Source organism: Anser cygnoides, chromosome 2 (genome assembly GCF_040182565.1).
Source record: "Anser cygnoides isolate HZ-2024a breed goose chromosome 2, Taihu_goose_T2T_genome, whole genome shotgun sequence".
NCBI lineage: Eukaryota > Metazoa > Chordata > Aves > Anseriformes > Anatidae > Anser > Anser cygnoides.
The window spans coordinates 19,338,288-19,359,589 of NC_089874.1; the positions used below are offsets into that span (position 1 = coordinate 19,338,288).

At 41.7% G+C, this 21,302-nt stretch overlaps 2 protein-coding genes across 2 annotated transcripts in view; one reads left to right on the forward strand and one right to left on the reverse strand.

The window, feature by feature from the left end:
• Positions 1 to 4,368: 4,368 nt before the first annotated feature.
• Positions 4,369 to 6,993, reverse strand: OTUD1 (OTU deubiquitinase 1). The gene has a single exon (XM_013171769.3). It carries the CDS (start codon positions 6,846 to 6,848, stop codon positions 5,559 to 5,561), a length of 1,290 nt encoding a protein of 429 aa, XP_013027223.3. The 5' UTR covers positions 6,849 to 6,993; the 3' UTR covers positions 4,369 to 5,558.
• A 10,768-nt stretch (positions 6,994 to 17,761) lies between these two features.
• Positions 17,762 to 21,302, forward strand: part of C2H10orf67 (chromosome 2 C10orf67 homolog) — a gene marked incomplete at its 5' end in the record, with an annotated part of 37,634 nt that continues 34,093 nt past the window's right edge. The window contains 4 exons of the mRNA XM_066991008.1: positions 17,762 to 17,895; positions 18,143 to 18,164; positions 18,233 to 18,376; positions 19,322 to 19,396. Coding sequence (XP_066847109.1) covers positions 17,762 to 17,895; positions 18,143 to 18,164; positions 18,233 to 18,376; positions 19,322 to 19,396 — 375 coding nt within the window. The remainder of the gene's footprint in view (positions 17,896 to 18,142; positions 18,165 to 18,232; positions 18,377 to 19,321; positions 19,397 to 21,302) is intronic.

The window sequence follows — 21,302 nt, forward strand, 5'->3', positions numbered from 1 at the left end:
CTCTTAGCCATATTAGGTTAAAGTAACAGAGCTCTCTAAGTTCCAAACTTTAGCCAGAGATACGAAAACATGTGCTTTCTTGCTCAGTGATGTCAGTTAGTCGAATAGCTGAAAAAATGAAGTTTTATGTTCAGCAAAAAACAGAAGTTATGTGCATGAATAATGCTGGACCCCGCACATGTGAAAAGAATATAGTCTAAATAATGACATTTTGGATAATTTTTTTTAAAAGGTATTTCAAATGTTTTTGCTGTCTCAAAAAGCTGCTAAGTTGTGCCTTATTTGATTTTTTAAATTATATTGGCTCTTGCAATCCATTTTGATAGTGACCCATGCTTTAACTCACTGGTATGCAGCAACCCAAAGTTCACAGGCAACAAAAATGCTGTGGCTTTGTCTGTGAAATTCTGATTTATTTATTTTTTTTTTTGAGATACAATGTTGCATCCCTTCTTTCATCCACAGCCCCAAAAAGCTAGGCAGGAGAAGAAATTAGTAGCTAAGCACCAAGGAGCAGCGGCAACGAGGCAGATGCGTGCTGCCAACAGAAGACAGCCCAGACCCACCCCACATCACAGAGAGCCAGGATCTCCCAGCACTTGGGACAGGGGTGAACACAGAAGGTGAAGGACAGGAGACAACCTGTGCTCCTTCACAACCAGCTCCCAGCTCTGACTTTCACCCTCAGCTACCCTCCCTTCCTAATTCATCATTCTGTACTGCAAATGCCACTCTTTACATAGCTAAACTGTGCTACAGTGCTGAAGGTTCAAACGCTACCAACCATGCCTTGTAAGAAGGCCACAACTGTCTATTTTCTACAACTCCCGTTATAACCTCTAGGAAATGAAATCCTCATTGAAAGCATAGTGGTTTAAAAATAGGCACTAAAAATGGAGGAAATGCCAAATTTTAAATGAGCTCTATTTGTGTACACGCATCGTGCTACTACGATTGCACACAAACGTTTTCTCCAGAGAAGCCTCATCTTGTTCAGCAATGAGGATAAATACATGAGGAGGCAGGATAATAACCACTCGTGCAGCCTGAAACCTGGAACTTGTCAGTGTTTTAATTCTGTAAATTTATAGTCTGAACATCATGAATGGGCTTCCTTGTATAAAAAAAAAAAAAAAAAAAAAAAAAAGAATTTAAATCCTAAATCTGGAAAAGATATATAAGTATATATTAAGTATATTATTATTAATATACATCAAGGAAAATATCTTACTGCTTTTTTATGGCATTAATACTATAAACTTCTTTCAAAAAAGAGAATATAAAATAAAACTGAATATGAAATACAAAAGCCACTTCTTTAAACTAAAATGCGTACCTACATGTTATAAATCACCCTGTATATTACTAAAAAGGTCAAAGTTAAAACTTTTCTGCTTCTTTAAAGAAGTCATCATGACTACAGAATTGCATCTGACAGAGCTCATGTCCTTTCAAACTATTACTCAAAGCCTTTCTGCATGCTGCATACTTTCATATAACCATACAACCAAAAAATGGGAGAATCTTTTAACATCAAAGCTGAGGTTGTTTTGTTTTGCATTATAATTACCTATAAATACTTATTAATCATGTCAATAAATTGTTAACTATGCATGAAAAATACAAGCAAAATTAATATATTGATCTTAAGCAAAATTAATGCCAGGTACTTGTCCCTGTTACAAGATACCTATGGTAATTTTCTGGTCAGATTCAGATGTGCACTCTTGCACACCACAAAACAAAAATTAAATTTTTATCCTCAAGAATCCTATCAACCAATTCCAGCACAGTAAGAGCAAAAGTAGACAGAAGAAACATTTGGATGCAGATGGTACGTATACAAGGAGTACTGAAATACACCTTTATTTACAAGTGACATGAATGTAACAGATTTATCTTTCACACATGTAGTGTCCTAGCAAAGTCCAACAGAAGAGCTAAGCCCAGTAGCTGGCATTAGGCAACTTTTATACATCCTACTGAGTTACTAAGCACGAACAATCATCCGCTGAACGTTCCAAGAAGAAAACCATTGACTGAGATGGAGAACAATGAACAAATTTTTCCTTTTCCACTCGCACTTCTCCGCTTCCATTTTGGAATGTGCTCATTTTACATACAAACCGATCCCATTCTTACAAACCCTGTTTTGTGTACCAGCCCCTGATCAAGACACATAAGGATTACAGTATACCCGTTGCACATTAATAGACAAAATGACATGGCCTTGCAACCTAAGAAACACCTGACATGAAGTATTCGACGTGTCATCTAGCTCCCAATTCTTTTTAGGAATATAGGAGAAGGTAGCATCACAAAGTTTTAAGTTGATGTGGAGCCTATGGGAGCAGACTCCGCATTCGCTCAGCTGAGAATTAGACCATTTTCTACCTCCCTTAGACAACCACAGAACTAAACACTCAAAGCTCTCCTTCTCACTTATTGCCCATAACGAGCATGTTGACCAAAGTCCCCAGACAGGTCTAAGGATTAGCTGGGCTATACAAGTGATTACCCAAGGTTAAAATAATCGGGTACTGAAATTATAAGCAAGGGCAACATTTGTTCTTCCTTAGTTACTGGAATCAGTAACAGGCATCAGTAAGGGATCTACTTGTGCTTTTGCTGGTAAAGTTTATTTCAAATAGGTTCAAATACATGTTTGTCCAAGCTAGGATCCCTGCCACTGTGAAATGCTGCTGCTCAGGCAAGATGCCACTAGCTTGCAGCTGAACTCAGTGTCTCAGCTGAAATTTAAACACCGGTGTTATAAAGAAAATTTCACTTTCCACACGCCTTAAGTACCTAACATGCCATGTTTCCATTTCCTTTTAAAGTTGACACAGTATGTAATGCGAGCCACAAAACAAAGTACCTTGTTATATGCTTCAGCAGAACATCCCTAACAGCTTTGCAAATTAGTTCAGCAAGTAATATTTATTTATTTTTTAATTCCTTAAAGTTATACGTACGCCATTCAATCGTGCAATGGCATCAGAACTACTAAGGAAGCCTCTGGGAACTCATCCCAGAGTTCTGTGATGTTCATTTTACTGCTACTTTATTGTTGCTTGTTTAAGAGAATTTTTTTCTCATAGAGTGAACACCAGGCAATACCGATCCTTCTTTGCTTAGCTTACTCCATGAGTGTTTCTAAGGTTCGTTCGATTTATGATATAGCTGAAACTGGTAATTTTAAAAGACCTAAAAGAAAATGAGTTTCTTTAAATAAGTTTGGGATGTTGACAACTTTGGCCAACCAACCCAAAACCTAAACAGTCTGGATGCAATGTTTTTAACATCTAACACACCACTGATACACAGTGATGCTTGCATTTTTGTGCTTCGTCACCTGAGTAGCTGTTTTCCTCATCAGCTATCTCTGCTTCTCATTAAGACACCCATGTCCCCATCTTTGCCTTGTTCTCACCCCAGAACCCAGTTTTCCAGAGATTCAGTCAAGCTAGGCAATAACTGACTAGCAAGACTGCTTTTTCCACCATCATTAGGCCTTTAAAGTGCATGATTGCATGTATTAAAAAAAAGGGGGGGGGGGGGGGGAGGGAGGGAAATATACTCTGCGTGTAACACTTCAATGTTTTGAAAATTATAGAAATTTATTACATTTCCTCTTTGCAACATATAAAACAGTTCCAAATATACACACGATCAGCCCTGCAGCTCATTATCAGAACACGTGTGCTCAAATAAGTCTGCAGCATTTCAGCTGCTTAGTTCATCTTTAATCCTAATTTTAAGCCCGTACTCTCCTGTTGTTTAAGGATGACCTAGTATTTTTAGAGATGAGGAAAGATAGCTGTAAATACACACTGTCCTGTTTAACAACTTGCAAGGCATTTCACTCTTGTAAGGGAAGGAAAAGCTGTATTTCCTTATATTACTTCCATCCTAGTAACAAGAAAAGCGTTACAGAGGTATCTATAGTGACAGGGCTAATCTAAAACGTCTGGGAATGGCTGCAGAACAGAGGTTCCTCAACCACAGAGGTCCAAGTGCAAGTCTGCATGGGCCCAGCAGGGAGCTGGCTCATCACAACCCATGTTATCACCACTGCAGGTACCACATTTGGGAACCCCTCTTCTAAGACATAACGTACAAAAATGTTTCTCGTTGGCAAAGATAAATGCTAAGATCTCTTACAGTCACAAAATAATTCATTCATCATTGAATGTTTGCATTTCTTTCACACATTCACAGACACCAGAATTATCAGTTGTTCACATTTGTCAAGCATCACATCCCTGCCTCCTGCCTATTAACTGGGGAAACTAGGACAGAGAAACTACATAAAAGTTACTGGGAGTCAGCTTGCAGATTTTCACCACACAAGGAATGCAAAGGGTGCACAAGTAAAATTATATTCTTTATTCATTCCATTTTAGCTGAGAATACTCCTATTATACAAATACGGTATAAATTCCAAAATCACAATATATTACAAAATAAAAAAGTACAAACTGCATTACTTAATAAATATATCTAACAAGTTAATCAGAAAGTAGAAGAAACAGAATTCAGATTGGAAACATTTAAATGTTTGACCCAGCAAACCATACAAATCTCAATTTAAATACTTTTTAATGCAGAACACCGCTCCTGATTTCTTGATTAGAAAATAAAGTTAAATGAATAAAATGTTGTGATCAGATAATGATTTGTTGGTGCAATACAAGTGCCAAAAAAGAAGCAGGGCCTGTACAAAAGACACCATAACCCCAGAAACCAGACACAAACACTGAGGTGCAGCCAAGGCAATTATTGCCGAAGCGGGAGGCTATTATCTAGTCACAACATTCTATTGCAAGTTAATGTTCTGTTATTACAGATAAATAACATAAATGGAGCAGAGGGTAAGCCAACCAGGCAACAAGAGGCCAGTTTACTCAAAACAGTAATTAAATACAGAAGAGTCAATTGCTCCCTGTACTGTTCATGTCAGCTGCATTCCAACCGGCTCAAAGGACCTGTTCTCTGCTGGAGGCAGAGAAAGCAACTGTTTTAAGAAGTAATCTTTTCAGACTTTGCTGCACTTCTAGAGAAACTATTGTTTTGCAAGAAACACCCACAATGCTTTCATCAGCTAGGGAGGGTCGTTTGACACCAACTTCATTTGGTAGAAATATAAGGTTTATGGGTAAAAAAACACAGCAAAAAATAGCTGTTACATCATAAGCCTTATCTACAAAAACCGTTTACAAACGTTTTTGGCTGTACAGCTCAAAGCCGGATACTAACACGAGATGTAGAAGATGGAGGTAACAGTTTAAAAATATTGTGCAAAAAATACATTCTTATAGAAAATAGAGAAACAGTGGGGAGGGGAGACACAAACATACACGGAGAACCCGCTGGCAAATAATCCGAGGCTAAGGTGTTTTTTTTTACAACAGAATATTACAAATACGCTTGGATTTATCCCCCACAATCTGCGGCTCTTCTCAGTCTGGGGTGCTGCTGCTTCGTTAAGGATTAAGGCATCACCATCACAGCCAGCGCACCTTTCGTCAGTCTGTCAGCCCACGGGCCTGGCGGTCTCATGAGCAGGCATTCTGCTCGATGTACATCTTGGACAGGGACACTGCCATGGACTTGGCCAGCTCCTCGTCCCGCCTGCGCTGCACCTGAGTCTGTCTGCACCACGCCTCGTACTCCGGGTTGGGGCACAGGCGGTCCAGCACGGCATCGTAGTGCCCGTTGCTGAGCCAGCTCAGCCAGATGCTGGGCCGCGTCGGGTCCTCGGGCCCCAGGTAGTGGACCATGGTGGACACGGTGGGGCTCTCGGGCCGGCCGCCCGTCGTCAGGTGGATGTTCACGTTGAGCATCTGCCCCATGGCCAGCAGCTCCGGGTAGCCGGCCCAGGCGCCGTCCTGCGCGGCGGCGATGAGGAACTCTCCCACGTCGCCCTCGATGATGGGGCTGAAGTGGTCCAGGTGGTCGGCGATGTAGTGCACCGTCTGCTCGCGGAGCTCGCCGTGCAGCCGCTGGTCGCCGTACAGCGCCTTGCAGACGGCTCGGTACAGGCAGTTCCCGTCGGGGATGATGTGGAAGCGGAACCGGCCCTTCTGCCGCAGGTACCCGTCCTGCTTCTCCACCTCGGCCAGGTACAGCGCCAGCTTCTCGCTGCGCTCCGCACGCCCGCACAACCCCCGGAGGGGCACACCGCCACTACGGCCGCCTTCCTCCTCCTCCTCCTCCTCCCCCTCCTCCTCTCCCTCAGGGCCAGCAGGCCGCCCCTCACCGCGGGGCCCGCCGGCGGCGGCCTGCAGCGCCTGGCGGTGCTCGCTGAGGCGCAGGCTGCGGTTGCTGGGCTCCTCGGCGGGCCGCGGGATGGCGGCGGCGGGGGCCGGGGGCTCGGCGTCCCCCCCGGCTTGCCGCACGCCCTCCAGGACGCCCTCCAGCCAGGCTCGGCCGTGAGGCGGCGGCGGGGCCGGCAGCGTCTCCCCGCGGGCCTCGTCTCGCTGCACGACGCGCACCGGCACGATCCGCTCCAGCGGGCGGCGGCGGCGGGCGGCCACGGCGATGTGGGCGCAGGAGCTGTAGTGCGGGCCGGCGGGGCTGGCCGCCGGCATCACCTGCAGGCAGGAGGAGAAGGCGGGCATGGCGCTGCTGCTCGTCGTGGCGCTGGTGGCGGTGGTGCCCCCGCCGGGCACGGAGCCGTCCTTAGCGGGGCTCCCCGCGGCCGGGCCGGGCCCCGCGGCGCCGCTCTTGGCCGCCTCAGCGGAGGGAGGTCCCGGCGGCAGCGAGACCTTGAAGACGGCCGCGGCGGTGGCCGGGGGAGCGGCGCCCGGCGGGTAGTGGGTGATGACCGAGCTGTACAGCTGCATCCTCGCCGCCCCGCCGCTTTATAGGCGGCGCCGCCGGAGCCGGGGCGGGGAGCGGGGAGCGGCGGGGGTAAAAATAAACGCGGGCATCACCCCCCGTCCTCCCGCCCGGCCCCTCCCCGCCCCGCCGCCCCCAATTCCGCCTGCGCCACAAGCGCCGCGCGCTCCCGCCGCACGGCACCGCCCCCCCCCCCCTCCGCGGGCACGCGCGCGTCGGGCCCGGGCCCTTCTGGAAGCTGCTGGAGGCCGGGCGCGGGGGGGCGGGGCCGCGGCTGTGTTTACCTCAGGGCCCGGGCACGTTGGAATGCGGGGGGCGGGGCTTCGTGTGGCCACGCCCCCGCCAGATGGCCCCGCCCCCGGGCCGCCTTAAGGCGTCCATAGCAAACTTGGTGGCGGTGGGCGAATAGCACGGGAGGGGCGGGGTTGGAAGCACAGCGCTCGGAAAGATCACGGGGAGTTTTCCTTGTTCCTGTTTTACATTAAATGAAAAAGTCTTAACTAAGAGAATCACTCGTGACAGACCACAGTGTCAAAAATAACTGCTTCTTTGGAGCCTAAGTTGTCTTTTGAACGCATGCCCAGTGATACCAGCAATACCACACAGCATTTAATCATTTATGCAGAAAACATTTATTGATCTCCTCGCCTAATTTGCACGTAGAATGAAAAACTCTGAAATCCTCAACGCTAAAAACTGGGGGTGCTTAAGGGCACAGTTTTCACATCTGCTTTCCCTTTTTGTTTCGACTATAACACAGCATCCACTCCCATGCACTACTGGGAGCCTTTTCATAAAAATTTAGAGTCAACACGTATCCAAAATCATTGCCTCTGAAGTATAAGAGGTGTATGAGATCTGAATCAAATCCCTGATTTCCCTGCCCCAGTCAGCAAGCTGACACCTCTGGACAAATGGCGATGGGCATTAGCCAGGAGCCCTTCTGGCAGCCTCTTACAGGGTGATAAGGTATTACAGCTGCTCTGAAATTACAGAATGACTCCTGTATTTCTGAATGTTCAGCACTCTGCCTTAAATATAGCATGTGAGATCAGTCAGTGAATCTGTATTTCTGGATGACAAATTGCTCAGAGAGGAAACAAACTAGCCAAGTGGTAGTAAGTCAAAGTGCTTTCCTCCTTAAAATGAAGGCCTGGAGCAAAAGAAAGATTCCTGTTTAGTTTTGCTTCTTAATCAAAATTTTACAAGGTATATTCCCAAGCTAAAATGATTTCTAATATATTCATAGGTGATCTAATGTAAAATCACTGGAAGTTGTCCCTTCCCAGAGGGTTTAAAACGTGCCAATAGCTGTTCACTGTGGGGTTTTTGCGTTGTTGCTGTAATAAAGATGCACATTACTCAATGCTCACCAGCTCTTCTGCTTACCTTTCTTAGTTTTAAAATGGTATGTCTACATTTTTGCTTAGTGAATCGTTCTGCCTGCAAGTGAATGCCAGAGCTGACTTCAGGGTGGTGGGTTTAAGGTCTTAAATAGTCTGGTAACTGGGGAGGGGGGGGAGGCAGCTCTTTCTGTTAGAGAGCACTAAACCGATGCAGTAGAATAACACCACTTCTGTTAAAAATGAGTGCTGCAGTTTGAATACTCAGTACCACAGTTTTCTTTCTGCTAGGATGTTAGAGAAACTCCCAATTCTGTTCTGCCTCTCCAAAACCATAAGTTATTTGGAACAGTGGTACAGTAACCGATGGGCAGCTGTTTTATTTTGATTGTTAGTTACGATGAGGTAAAACATTTGTGGTGCTTCCTTTGAGGAAAGAACCAGATTCATTATGTATGCCCAAATTTCCATCGTGTTAGTATTCTGATCACAGAATCACAGAATTGTAGGGGTTGGAAGGGACCTCCAGAGATCATCGGGTCCAACCCCCCTGCCAAAGCAGGTTCCCTAGAGCAGGTTGCCCAGGTAGGCGTCCACCACGGGCCTTGAATATCTCCAGAGAAGGAGACTCCACAACCTCCCTGGGCAGCCTGTCCCAGTGCTCCGTCACCTCACTGTGAAGTTCTTTTGCATATTGGTGCGGAACTTCCTTGGCTCCATTTTTTTGACCATTGCCCCTTGTCTCGTCCCCACAAACCACTGAAAAGAGGTTGGCCAAATTGCTCTGTCTCCCACACCTCAGGTATTTGTAAACATTGATAAGATCCCTTCTCAGTCTTCTCCTCTCAAGGCTGAACAGACCCGGGTCTCTCAGCCTTTCCTCACAGGGAAGATGCTCCAGGCCCCGTATCATCTGTGTTGCCCTCTGCTGGACTCTTTCCAGGAGATCCCCGTCTTTTTTGTACCGGGGAGCCCAGATCTGGACACAGTACTCCAGGTGAGGCCTGACCAGGGCAGAGTAGAGGGGAAGGATCACCTCCCTTGACCTGCTGGCCACGCTCCTTTTTATGCACACCAGGATCCCACTGGCCTTCCTGGCCACCAGGGCACACTGCTGGCTCATGGTCAACCTGTTGTCCACCAGGACCCCCAGGTCCTTCTCCTCAGAGCTCCTCTCCAGCAGGTCGTCCCCCAGCCTCTACTGATACATGCAGTTGTTCCTTCCCAGGTGCAGGACTCTGCACTTGCTCTTGTTAAACCTCATTTGGTTACTCCCCACCAAAAATTCTGATGCTCTGCTACAGCGTATTCTGGACAAAAAGGTTATTTATAGCTGAACAAAAATCCAAGGAGCACTCTGAAATAGATGCTAAATATGCCAGCAGTTTTTGGTGATGTTATCAGATGGATCATTCTTTTATTCTCTTTTCACCTATAAACAGGTGTAAATAATGCCATTCCTGTTTTCAGTTAAAATGCATGTAGTCAGCTTCCTAATGTTAAAATACAAACAAAATCTGTTACTAGGTAACTAGTGACAAAACAAACATTTATACCACTCTATTAGCGTTAATAGTATATTGCTTTCAACATATTAATTACCTCCCATGTGAAGTAAATAGAAAGAGAAGTTCACCTTGATGTTTTTTACCTGTTATTAAACACTGACAGTGCAATGTGGCCAACATTTTCCGTGACTGAGCACCTAGAGTTAGTCATACGCATTTGGCTTGGGTGGAATCCAGTCTCTCATGAAATCAATGACAAAAATCCCATTGAGCCTTGGCAGCACAAGCCTTTCATGGCTAGTTCTCAGCTTTCATAGGAGGAGTTACCAAGAAGTCAGTACAGATCTGAAAGGTCATTTTCTAAATATCTGCCTTCTGTTTTTAACAATTACCTCTTAATCCATGGTTTGCTTAAGGGCTGCAGGCTGAAGAAGAGGGTAGCAACAGAGAGGAATGATCAGGTGCTATGAATACAATCCCTGTGAGAATTAAATTTCAAGGAAGAATTTGAACTTCTTCAATGCAAGGGTATCTATAAAAGGATGGGGCACATGGTTATGCCTTTTGTACCTTCTGCTACCAGAAGATGCGTTTTTGCTGTTTCTCTGAGCTAGGTGTACAGCAGCTGTTGGGGAAAAATTAAACTCTGCTTTTCAGAGTGGCCTGGATAAAACATGATGCACAGATTGACTGCTTCCAGAATATTTTGACATTTTCAGCTTGTGTCAGTTTTGCCTGCATACTATGGCCACACAGGCACTAGAAGGCTTTGTAAAGCATGCAGAACACAACATGGAGATGCCTTTGACTGTCTTCCATAAATTACTGTTCCCAGGTTTCTGGTTCATTCAGTATAGGCAAATGTACAGTCCTTTGCTAATACAGAATAGATCTTAAAAGCGATCTCTGTAGTAATAAAGCATAAATATCTCTTGAGGTTAAAGTTTCTCCTGACATAATCATTATCCCTGGTTATGCTGTACATTCCAGGAATTGTTCAGATTGTTTAGAAGGCAGACCACAATATAAAAACAGCTGTGGAAAAATGGTGGCATTCAGTGACGTAAAACTGAAGTTCCTGAGAGTGGAACTACTTTAATGATTGACACAGAAGAGACAAATTAATTACATCAGCAGGATCATTTATTAGTGAAGAAGGGGAGAGAAGTTAGCTTAAATGATGTATTGAATGACACTGAATAAGCGTTTCCATAGCCTTTTTTTTTTTCCTTGCAAACATAACTGTCCTTAAGCCAAAGATATTTCTGACTGAAGTATTTCATGAACTGATAGCTCTTTGTACATAATTGGACAATGAGATGTTTATTTTTTATTAGTAATTTAAAGTAGTATATCAAGGACAAAGTTAAAAAATAATAGAAAAAAGAAAAATAATAGAAAAATATATACATACTATGGATACCGAGGATCATCCAAGACAGGGAAGAAATACGTATGAGCTGGAACTAGAAAGAACATCCCGAATCATTAGTTTTATCCTTTGTTGCTGCAGGTGATCATATCATTCCTTTCATAAAGTTACCGACTCACAGGTAAGTTATTCAGCATTAAATGAACTTGTGAAGACGTCATGAACTAACAGCACTGCCACAAGAACGAACTGTGCTCTTTCCATTCCCAGTCTCTTTTTTCTTCTCTTGATGCCAGCTTCTTTGTGATGGCCTTGCGATGACTCTGTACTAGCTAGAGTATCTACCTCCTTCAACCCTTAACACACCACTAACATAAAATGAAGAGTAAGCGTATCAACACTTACTTTTGAAGTATAAATATGCTGCATAAAACAAGGGATGTATCTTAGAGAGTTTCCTCACAATTTGTTGTTTAGCTTCTGTTATACTGTCATGTTAAAATCATACTCATTGTATGGGTGCACTAGTCATTAGAGATGTAACCGACAGTGTGAAGTGTGACATCATGTGGCAAGACTGTGGAAAAAGGACTGTTGTGATAAATATAGACATTCACTCATATCTCAGGGTCCCACAGTCATATCCCACTTGATAAGCGAGCCTCTAAATGTGAGCTATGACGCAGGTCAAGTCTCTCATTTCTACTCAGAAGTGTAGATGGCATTTGTGGTGGTCATTGTGAATACAGCCTTAAGATGCTATCAGAAAAATAAAGAGATCAACAATGCTATTTTCTCTGAGGAAAAAAATAGTAATAATGTGATGTAAACAAGCTTCAAAATGTGTATGAACTTTAGAAAGGGTTATATTTTAATAAACCTCAAATGATATAGAAGTGTTTGCTATGTCTATATTTTGTTATCTTATATAGGAAATCAAATAGTTAACTTTTTTCCTTTCATGTTGGTCAATGGCAAATTCAGAGTTGAGGCAAGTGGATATTCTGGCTCATACCAAGAGCAGAACAGAGTTCTGACAAGAACAGATTGTGAAGGTAGTTGAGGAAGTTTGCAATACAGAAATAACAGAAGCAGGAAATCACCACGTACAATTACAGGAAATATCATTAATAGATTAATCTTGATTAAAAAAAAAAACAAACTGTAAATGTAAAAAAAAAAAAACTGTGGTAGAAAAGAAGCTGCCGTACTGCCTACTCCTGAAGTTAAGACATGCTTCAGTGAGGCAGCAAGTAGCCAACATTTCCATGGGTGGCCTTGCAACAGAAAGGCTTTGGAAACTGAGGCTGATTCAAACAGCAGTCTCATCTGCTCTATCCTCCAAAACCTTGCAATGCAGAGCTTTCCTTACCTTTTTTTTCCACCAGGAAGCTGCCAAAGGAGGTATCATCATTTTACACAGCCAAGGATTGTAGAAGAAAGTCGCACTGCATAGTTCATGTTTTCAGAGTCACGGAATAGCATATAATTACATAAAATACCTTTGTTATTCCACTGCTTGGTCCATCCTGTGGGAAAGGATTGTGGTTACACATGGTATAACCAGCTCAACGAGTAATGTTCTAGCCCTGATGAAATTTAGGGAAAGAACGTACCTCATCGCAATTACAAACCTGCTTTGTTTCCACCTACGTCGCACAGAGCTAACTGTTACGGCAAGGTCAGATCACAGCTATTTAACTCCACTGTCTAATGAGAAAAAATAAGGCAGGTAGAACCATTAGAGAGGAGGGATGACATCAATTAATCCTTATTAACATCCTACCCTGTAAACAGGCAAACCTTTCTTAACCTAGTTTTTCATGCCTAAATGTAGAATACACCATTATTTTTCTGATTCAACATTTTCAAAGTTCCAATATAGTGAGAGGTAATTGAAAAGACTGTAACAGTGAGCCCAACTCCAATGTCTTTTTCACTGGAAGAAGCTGGGAACAACTACACTCCAATTAGTCAATTTATACCAGTAACTACCAACAAGATAGAATCTTAACTCAGTTTGGTCATCCTGAAACACAAAGTAGTGTTTCTACAGTTATGAGTGATAATTTACAGAAATTTTAAAATTAAATTTCAGCAATGTCAGTTTCTGTACTTATTCAAGTACATTTGAAACATTAAAATTGTTATAAAAAAAGTACTAATTACAAGTTAATTCTCACATATTATCCATACATGAAAATTTTTCTAATCCACATTTTTCTAATTGTGATTTGTGTGCAAGTACAATTTTATAAAAATTAAACTGTACTCATTTAGTAATTCAGTGTGAGAATCCCAACTAAAATTAACTTACTGTATCAGACCTGGGCCTTTCTGCTGAACAGAGGGCTTTGTGCATGCTCCTTTGAATTTCGTATAAAATTACTAGAGGAAATTTAGTGTATCTAATCTTGCTGGATCTAAATAAAGCTTCTGATACTGCACAGCGTGAAATATTATTAAACCGATGAAAATGGGAATTAGAACTACAAGGCGGCTGTGGGACTCATTAGAGGAGAGAAAACTGAAGATAATTTAAAGGAATCATTATGCTGAAAGAAACTTGCTGGTGGAGTTCTTTAAAGATCAGTCTTGGGACTGACTTTGTTTAATATTTTCATTAATTACTCTGGCACATGGTGTGCTATTGACTTTCACTAATGGCTGTAGAGCTGAGCAACATTCTTACTGTAATGATTTTTGAAATATCATACTGGAAACATTTGGAGACTGGAAATGGAGTTGCCTACGTGGATAGATGAAATTCAGCACTGCAAATGGAAGATCATCCACCTGGTGACACGTAAGTATTTCTGCTATTAGCAGAATATCAGCTGCAGGAAATCATCAGGAGAGAAGAAAAATCAACACATGCTATGAAATCGTGGAATAGCTTCGTCATTATCATTTCTCATCTGGAGTATCATATCTATTTCTAGTCAACGTTGCTTAAGGATGTTAAATTTTGACTGGAACATAAGCAAGGGGGAATTAAAATGATCACAGCACTGGTGACACCCTAACAAGAGGAGAGCAAACATTCTTGGCTTACGTTATCTAAAGAAGATTGAAAAGGGCTGTCTATAAATATCTCACAGATGAAATACTAGGAAGCAAGAAGAGCTGATTAAGTTAAAGGACAGCGCTGGCCAAAATGAAATGGATACAACCTGGCAATGAATAAATTTAGTCTTGACTCACAGCCTTGGCTTTCAGATATGACATAATTGCAAATAATTTCACGAAAGGATCCTGGTAACAAAATACTAGTAGCAGTATGTTGAAAACAGGACGGCCTGTGAATGCAAGGACCATTTTGGTATAATGATAACAGTATGGCAAATCGCTTGGTAAAGACTTTAATCTGTGTATGTGCAGTAAAATCTCATCCTGCTTCTTCGTTCCATTTATTTCTGTTTCCCAAGGGGTTTGTGATCTGTCATTCTCTCCTCCTGCAAATATACCCATCTTCTGAAAGTGCTACTACACCTTTTTTTTTTTTTTTTACCAAATTGTTTGAGGGATTTATGTCATTAGTCTGAACAAAGAGCAACTGTCTCTTATATCTTGTTTGAAGTTTGCTGCTGCTTTAATGGCCTTCAAAAGGAACTATATACCTGAAGACCTGTTCACTTGTTCCAACGCAGTGAGAATAAAATAGACTTCCTGTATTTCTCTTGGGTCAAAAATGCCTCCGACAATCTGGAAAAAAAATAGGAAATACATGCATTGTTTGAGTTGTCATACTTGTGTTGCAACCTACTCTATCTGTTTCTCTGAAATACAGGACTAAGACAAATTTTGTTTTTATAAGAAAAAAATGTCAAGAACTGTTAGCAGACGATGAACCTGGTTACCTTGGAGACTCGGTCAGAAATTCATGGCCTGACATTGACTCTTGATGACTGTCAGTCAAAGGAGGCGGGATGTGTAAAATGATCACAATTAGAATCTGAAGCAAAATCTGAGGTAGCTGAACGGGACAAAAGCTTCATCGTGTTTTGCCAATTCCCTCGTGTCGTTGAATCTGGACATTTCCAAGCTAAAGAGACAAACGGGCATATTACGCACAGATACAAAAGCTTTCTTGTTCTATTCTGACATAATGGACACTAAATACTGTGTTTTAGTTCAGTAATAAAAGGGCATCTAGTTTTAAAAAGATATTATGTTCAACTGTAAACATCAGGACCTTAGAGGTCAAGTTCATCTAAGCTCAGCAAGAAGCCATGGTGAGGAGTGGTGCTGATGCAAAAGCCCAATCTCCCACTTGTGGAACCACAGGAAAGAGAAAACCCAACCCACTAGTGAAAGAGCAACTGTCCTGGAGAGACAACCAACCTCACTTTGTAAAATTAAAGCCAATATTTTATTATGTCATAAGTGCTATTATTTAAGATTTGGCACAAGCACCGTTCCAAATCCATTTTCAACAGCTCCTAACTAGGTTAAAATATCATAAAATCCACTTCAGGGAATTTGATGAACGAAGACAATAAGCAAATAACTTTTGATTATTATCTCAGAAGATTCAGTAGCTGACCTTGTATAGACTAGACAGCAACGATGTTTCTAAATAAACAAGGTTATTATGACTGCAGTAATTAAGGTGTGAAGCATCAAGCCACTTAACATAAACGTAGTAGTTACAATAGTAAGACCGGGCTGTAATCAAAAGTAAGAAAACAACTACGACAGGATAAAATACATCATAAGCAAAGTGTTGAATTTTCTGTTTATAAATAAATGTGAATCATCAGGTCAGTACCCCAGTGTTCCTCTCACACGTATTGAAGCAATGTACGGGATTACAAAAAACAGTTTTCTTAACCTTTAATCTGATTCCTGTATTTCAGTGTAACACAGATGTAATTTGGGGCAGTTTTCCATGTATCATGCTACAGCCTATGTTAATAAACTTTGTCTGTTTCCGATGGAAAATTACATTTCTTCCCCAAACAAAATGAACTCTTCTATATATTATTATTGCTGGAAGGTGTCCTAAAAGTAAGGCAAGTCTTACAAATGGTATTTGTAAGCCAAGTAACAATTTTTGCTTTTCACTCACTTGCCCTTATCGTTTTTGCTAAACTGAGAGAAAATGTCTGAGAACACCTGAGTTACAAGCATAAGTTTAAACTATTACTCAGCACATGACTTCATAATGACATTATAATGACATAACCCTTTTTATATTAACTTTAGTAGCATTTGTGAAAGTAGTAAGTGATGACATTTGCTCATTTCTTACCAATTACATTTCTTTGATATAAAAAGATTGTTGCTTTACATCTTTATCAGCTTGAACTCAAGAAAGAGAAAAATTCCAGCATTTTAAATTTCACGTTAGTTTCTATCTCTTTCCATATTTCTTCTGTGGACAAAGTGAAATGGTGCCCAGAGATTGCAAAAAAGAGGCACAATTAATAAAATTGTTTTAATTCTCAAAATTGAAGGCACACTTTTTCTATAAGCCATACGAATCCTTTACACCTTGTGGATTCATAGCAATTAGAAAGATTTCATCCATGCTAATGACTCCAAATATCATAAATGATGATTTATTATGTAAACAAAGTTTGTAATAACTTCTGGTCCATAAAGATTATATATCACATTGAGCAGACATAGGTGTTAATCCTAGGAAAATTAGAAGATTTCATCCCATTTAAAAATCCTTATGGTTTCTGCTAGATAAGCCATTATTTTGCTCCTATATTTATAGGATTGTGCTGTATTGATGTGGTTTGTTCTTAAACAGTTGCTTTCTCTCTATGTGCAACTTGAGTTCAAACAAAATTAAAGTGATTTTTAGTGCAAATGCTAATTATTGATTTGAGAGCACTGCAGATCACAGTGTATTGAAACACAGACTAAAAACCAAGTAGTTTTTTCCATCTAGCCCATTCTCTGATGGATTTCTTATCATGGGAGAATTATAAGAAAATTCAGCGCAGCTTCTGATCATTGCACTGGTGTCTCAAACATTTTAAAAGAAGTCAAAACCTACCTTTGCTATTACACAGGAGGCAAATCAGCCACTCACCATGACTTATATGTGTTTGACATCACCTTTTTCTAGCTTGCAGTCATAACCAGCAAGAAATTTGGCTTTCTTCCACCTCTGGCACCTAACTCACTATTCTCTATTTCCTCCAGATTTGCTTCTGGTTCTGATGTAGCTGAGAGAGCCCACCTGGGCTTCTCACCTGTTTCCAAACAGACTGGAGGAGGGAGAGGAGCATCGACTCCAGGATGATCCATGCGGCATTTGGGTGCCCGATGACCACCTAAAACAATTAACCAATTCCTCTGCAACATGCCACGACGGGGAGGGGGGGTGGTTCTTTACCTGTCAGTAATTTAGGCACAGTGCACCAGCTCTCCTCGGGTACCGCTCAGTGCACCTCCCAGAGGGTCTAACCGTTTATATTTCAATCCAGCAGCTTCCACGGGCAGCCAGCTGCTCCTAACCGCTCACAGATTACCTGGAACGCAGAGGGGGCTGCGAGCGGACAAATCGCACCTCACACGCACCCGAGGGGGCCGCGGGCCCCCACTGACCGCAGCCATTTCCCCTTCCCGAACGGAAGCGTTCTCGTCCCGCTCCGCCTGCCGGGGGCGGGCACTGGTTGCCATGGGTGCGGCGCGGCGGCCCCGGCCCAGCCGGGCCCAGCCCGGCCAGGAGCGGCCGTGAGGCGGGGGCAGCCGCCGCCCGCCCGCCCGCAGCCCTGGGCCCGCCGCCCTGGGCCCGCCGCCTCGCCCCGGCGACGCTGGAGCTGCTGGCGCTGCCCTGCTGCCTGCCCCAGCCCCAGCCCCAGCACCGGTGAGGCCCGGCGGTGTCCCCGGTCCTGGGGTCCCCGGTCCTGGGGAATCTCCTTGTGCTGAAATTGTAAAGGAATCTCCCTGCGCACTAAATTAAAGTTAATGTAGCCCACGGTCATGCTTTCCTTTTGGTTGTACTTCTCACAGTGTAATCTCACCCCGGCGAGGAGTTCTGCGCATCCCATCCTAAAGTGCAGAGATTTGGGAAGTGATGATACAACTATGATGCCACCCTTGAATAATTACAGTCTTGAACACAGTAATGGAATAGTTAAGCTTTTCTTTGTCTAGTTTACTTTGTATATAAAAATAAATAATAACAGGAGTTTGATTTTTAGCTCACTCAATCCCTCCAGCAAGATTTGTTCATCTACAAAAGCACCATTCAAGCACAATATGAAGAAAAAATTGAAGAGCAGGCTTCAAATCTCTGTAAATATGTAAAAGATAGACTGACAGACATTGAGTCTTTTCATAAACGGGTAAAGAGAAAAATTCTTGTTCACTTATATGTTAACCTTCAATATATGCCAGTTCTCATTCATATATCCTCCTTGTTTGGGTTAATATGATATTTTACTTAATAAAAAGCAATTCACAGAAGTATTGAAAATAAGAAAATAAAGTAAAATGCTAGCATAGTTTAAAAAAAATGACTGTGTAAGGTGTCTTTTGAAAATTTGCAATTAACAAAACATGGATTATGTTGTACTCTGCATACTAACAGTGATAGCTATGAAAACATCTTAAATTCTAGGGTAGTTATTTCTAGTAAAATTTTTCATAATAATATTGTAATAGGCAAGAAATGTAGCACACTTTGTGTGCATACATTATTTACTGTTCTTTTCCCATACATTTCTTTGAAAATACATATTCAGTGATCTTTAGGACCTTCCATGAGATCTTCAGGGTCTCATGGACCACAGTCCATGTCAGCATTAATGCTTGTAGGCAATCATGTTGCAACTAGGGTGCACTCACTACGAGGGAGAAGTATGAGTAAAGATTCAACCTCATTTTTAAGCTTCTGATACGAGCATAAAGAAGCAAAAGTTAAAAAAAAAAAATAAAGGTATTAATTCCCGTTTTAAACATCTGAAACAACCCTTATTTAATAAGTGCTTGTATTTAAAGCAGTTGGGAACCTACCTTTTGTAGAGGAAGAAATACAGTTTGATTAATTAGCCAAAAGCTGAAAAGGGATTGAAGAATGTGTCAGGGGGAAAAAATGATAGAAAAGGAACATAAGCTTAGTATTTTTTCTTTGAAATTCAAGAGTTTTAGTAGTATTTCATTTTCTTAAAAGAAAAAGAAGGCACAGTTCAAGTTCTTTGTTTTTTATTATTATTGTTTTTTATTTTTGTTTGTTTGGGTTTGATTATTTAGTGATTGTCTGCCTCCTATTATTGCTCATCAAATTGCAGAAAGAAATCCAAATTCGTCAGAGCTACCAACAACAGTTATGCGATGCATTGGCTGTTCTCAGAGGAAATATTGAGGTGGGTTTTAACCATTAAACTGGTAGTAGACTGCTGATTGGAGTAGTAATATGTCATAAGTCGGTACACTCCCTAAATCTGGAGAAGGAGATGTTTAAATTTTCCATGAAGGCTAAGTATGTAAACTATATTAAGTAGAAAGAATACAATGAGCAGAAAATACTGTTTTTACAAGTGCTGTTTTTCCCCCCTCTAGTATTAAAATGCACAGTTTAGCATTCTTGAATATAGTTTTAGATAAGTAACAGTGTTACTACCTCATACATAAGGAGTATATTATTAGGCATCAGTGGAAGAAAGCAAAAATTGCACAGCTTTGCATTTCTTGACTACTGAAAAATAAATGACCACAAAATATTAAAAAAAAAAAAAAAAAAAAAAAAAGCAAAGGATTAGACCCATATAGGCAGTCAGGGCTTATTTTTGCATGAGGATAGTAAAGCCAGAGCAAATGAAGGGATTTCCTGGAACTACTGGCCAGTGGGAAGGTAAACTTGTTTGAATTCACAGTAAAGATGTGGCAGCTGTAAGAGGTGGGTGAAGTTGTCGTAATATAGAATGTAGTCTGTTCCATTAAAAGGCAAAAAAAAAAAAAATCCTCTGCTTTTGTAGTTATGTTACTATAAATGTAGACAGTCTATGACTGGGTCTCTTCAGAAGCAGAAGCATAGTGATCACATAAAATTCCATTCAACAAAAATTGAAAATGTCTTGATAAATTTGATAATTGAACACTGAGGCTGCCAGATAGAGATGATGATGACTGATGACTGATCATGTGCACTCAAAGTGACTTTCTACTGCCCTCTAGGGACTGTGCCACAAACTTTTTTATTAACATGTTTGAGTGTAATGGGAACAATAATAATGATCCAACTTTTGGATGGAACTTAAATTTTATCTTTCTTCTTCTATTAAAAAAGCAAAATGTGAAAGCGAAAATGTGAATGTCTACATATGATCAAGTAACTGCTATAAAGACCATCTGGAATAATGGAAGCTTTATTTTGTGTGTGGAAAAAAAAAAAAGCTTTTGAATTCCATGGAGTGTGTAGTAGCAGCAGGGAACTGAATTGCAGGGTCAGGTTCCTTCTGCTTTTCTTTCCCTTTGGAAAATCTTGCACTACTCTTGGATAATTTCAGACCAGGTTCAGCAACCAGGTAAAGATTCACCCCATGCTAGGCATGCTAGCTCAGTAGGTAGGGTGCTCTGAGAAAGAAGAACTGAGTTTGACTCCACTGTAGCTGGAGAAAGAATTGAACCCTGCTTCTTTCAATTCATCAGTGAGTGCTACGATTCTTAAGGTATTGCACTAGATATTGCTGCTAATATTAATATTTTAAGAAAGTTAAGCAATTTTTAATCACCTGACCTTGGAAAAAAGAAGTATACTAGGTATTTAGGTACTAATGAAGGAAAAGCTCACACACACTTTTAAGCTTAGTGTTTCCTAATGGCCAGTTGTTGGCCCTATACCACCACGGATATGCATTTCTGTATAACGGGAGGCTGCACATATTTTTCTTTGAAAATCTTATTTTTATTTTTTGACTACATAGGAAGTAAATCATCCACTGTGGATGCTTATTTTTTTAATGCTTTAATGCAATTTAAGCACTTTACTAGTGCAATCAAGAAGCAAAAATAAATGCCAGTAATGCAGAAGTTAACATTTTAGTAGTTTATCTTAATTGCACCCTCAGCAAGTTTGTGAATGACACCAAGCTGTGTGGTGCAGTCAGCACACTGGAGGGAAGGGATGCCGCCCAGAGGGACCTGGGCAGGCCTGAGAGGTGGGCCTGTGCGAACCTCATGAGGTTCAACAAGGCCAAGCACAAGGTCCTGCACCTGGGCTGGGGCAATCCCAAGCACAAATACAGGCTGGGCAGAGAATGGATTGAGAGC

Excerpts from the sequence above, each read along its gene's own strand:
- OTUD1 (XM_013171769.3), bottom strand. The coding sequence starts at position 6,848 with ATGCAGCTGTACAGCTCGGTCATCACCCACTACCCGCCGGGCGCCGCT.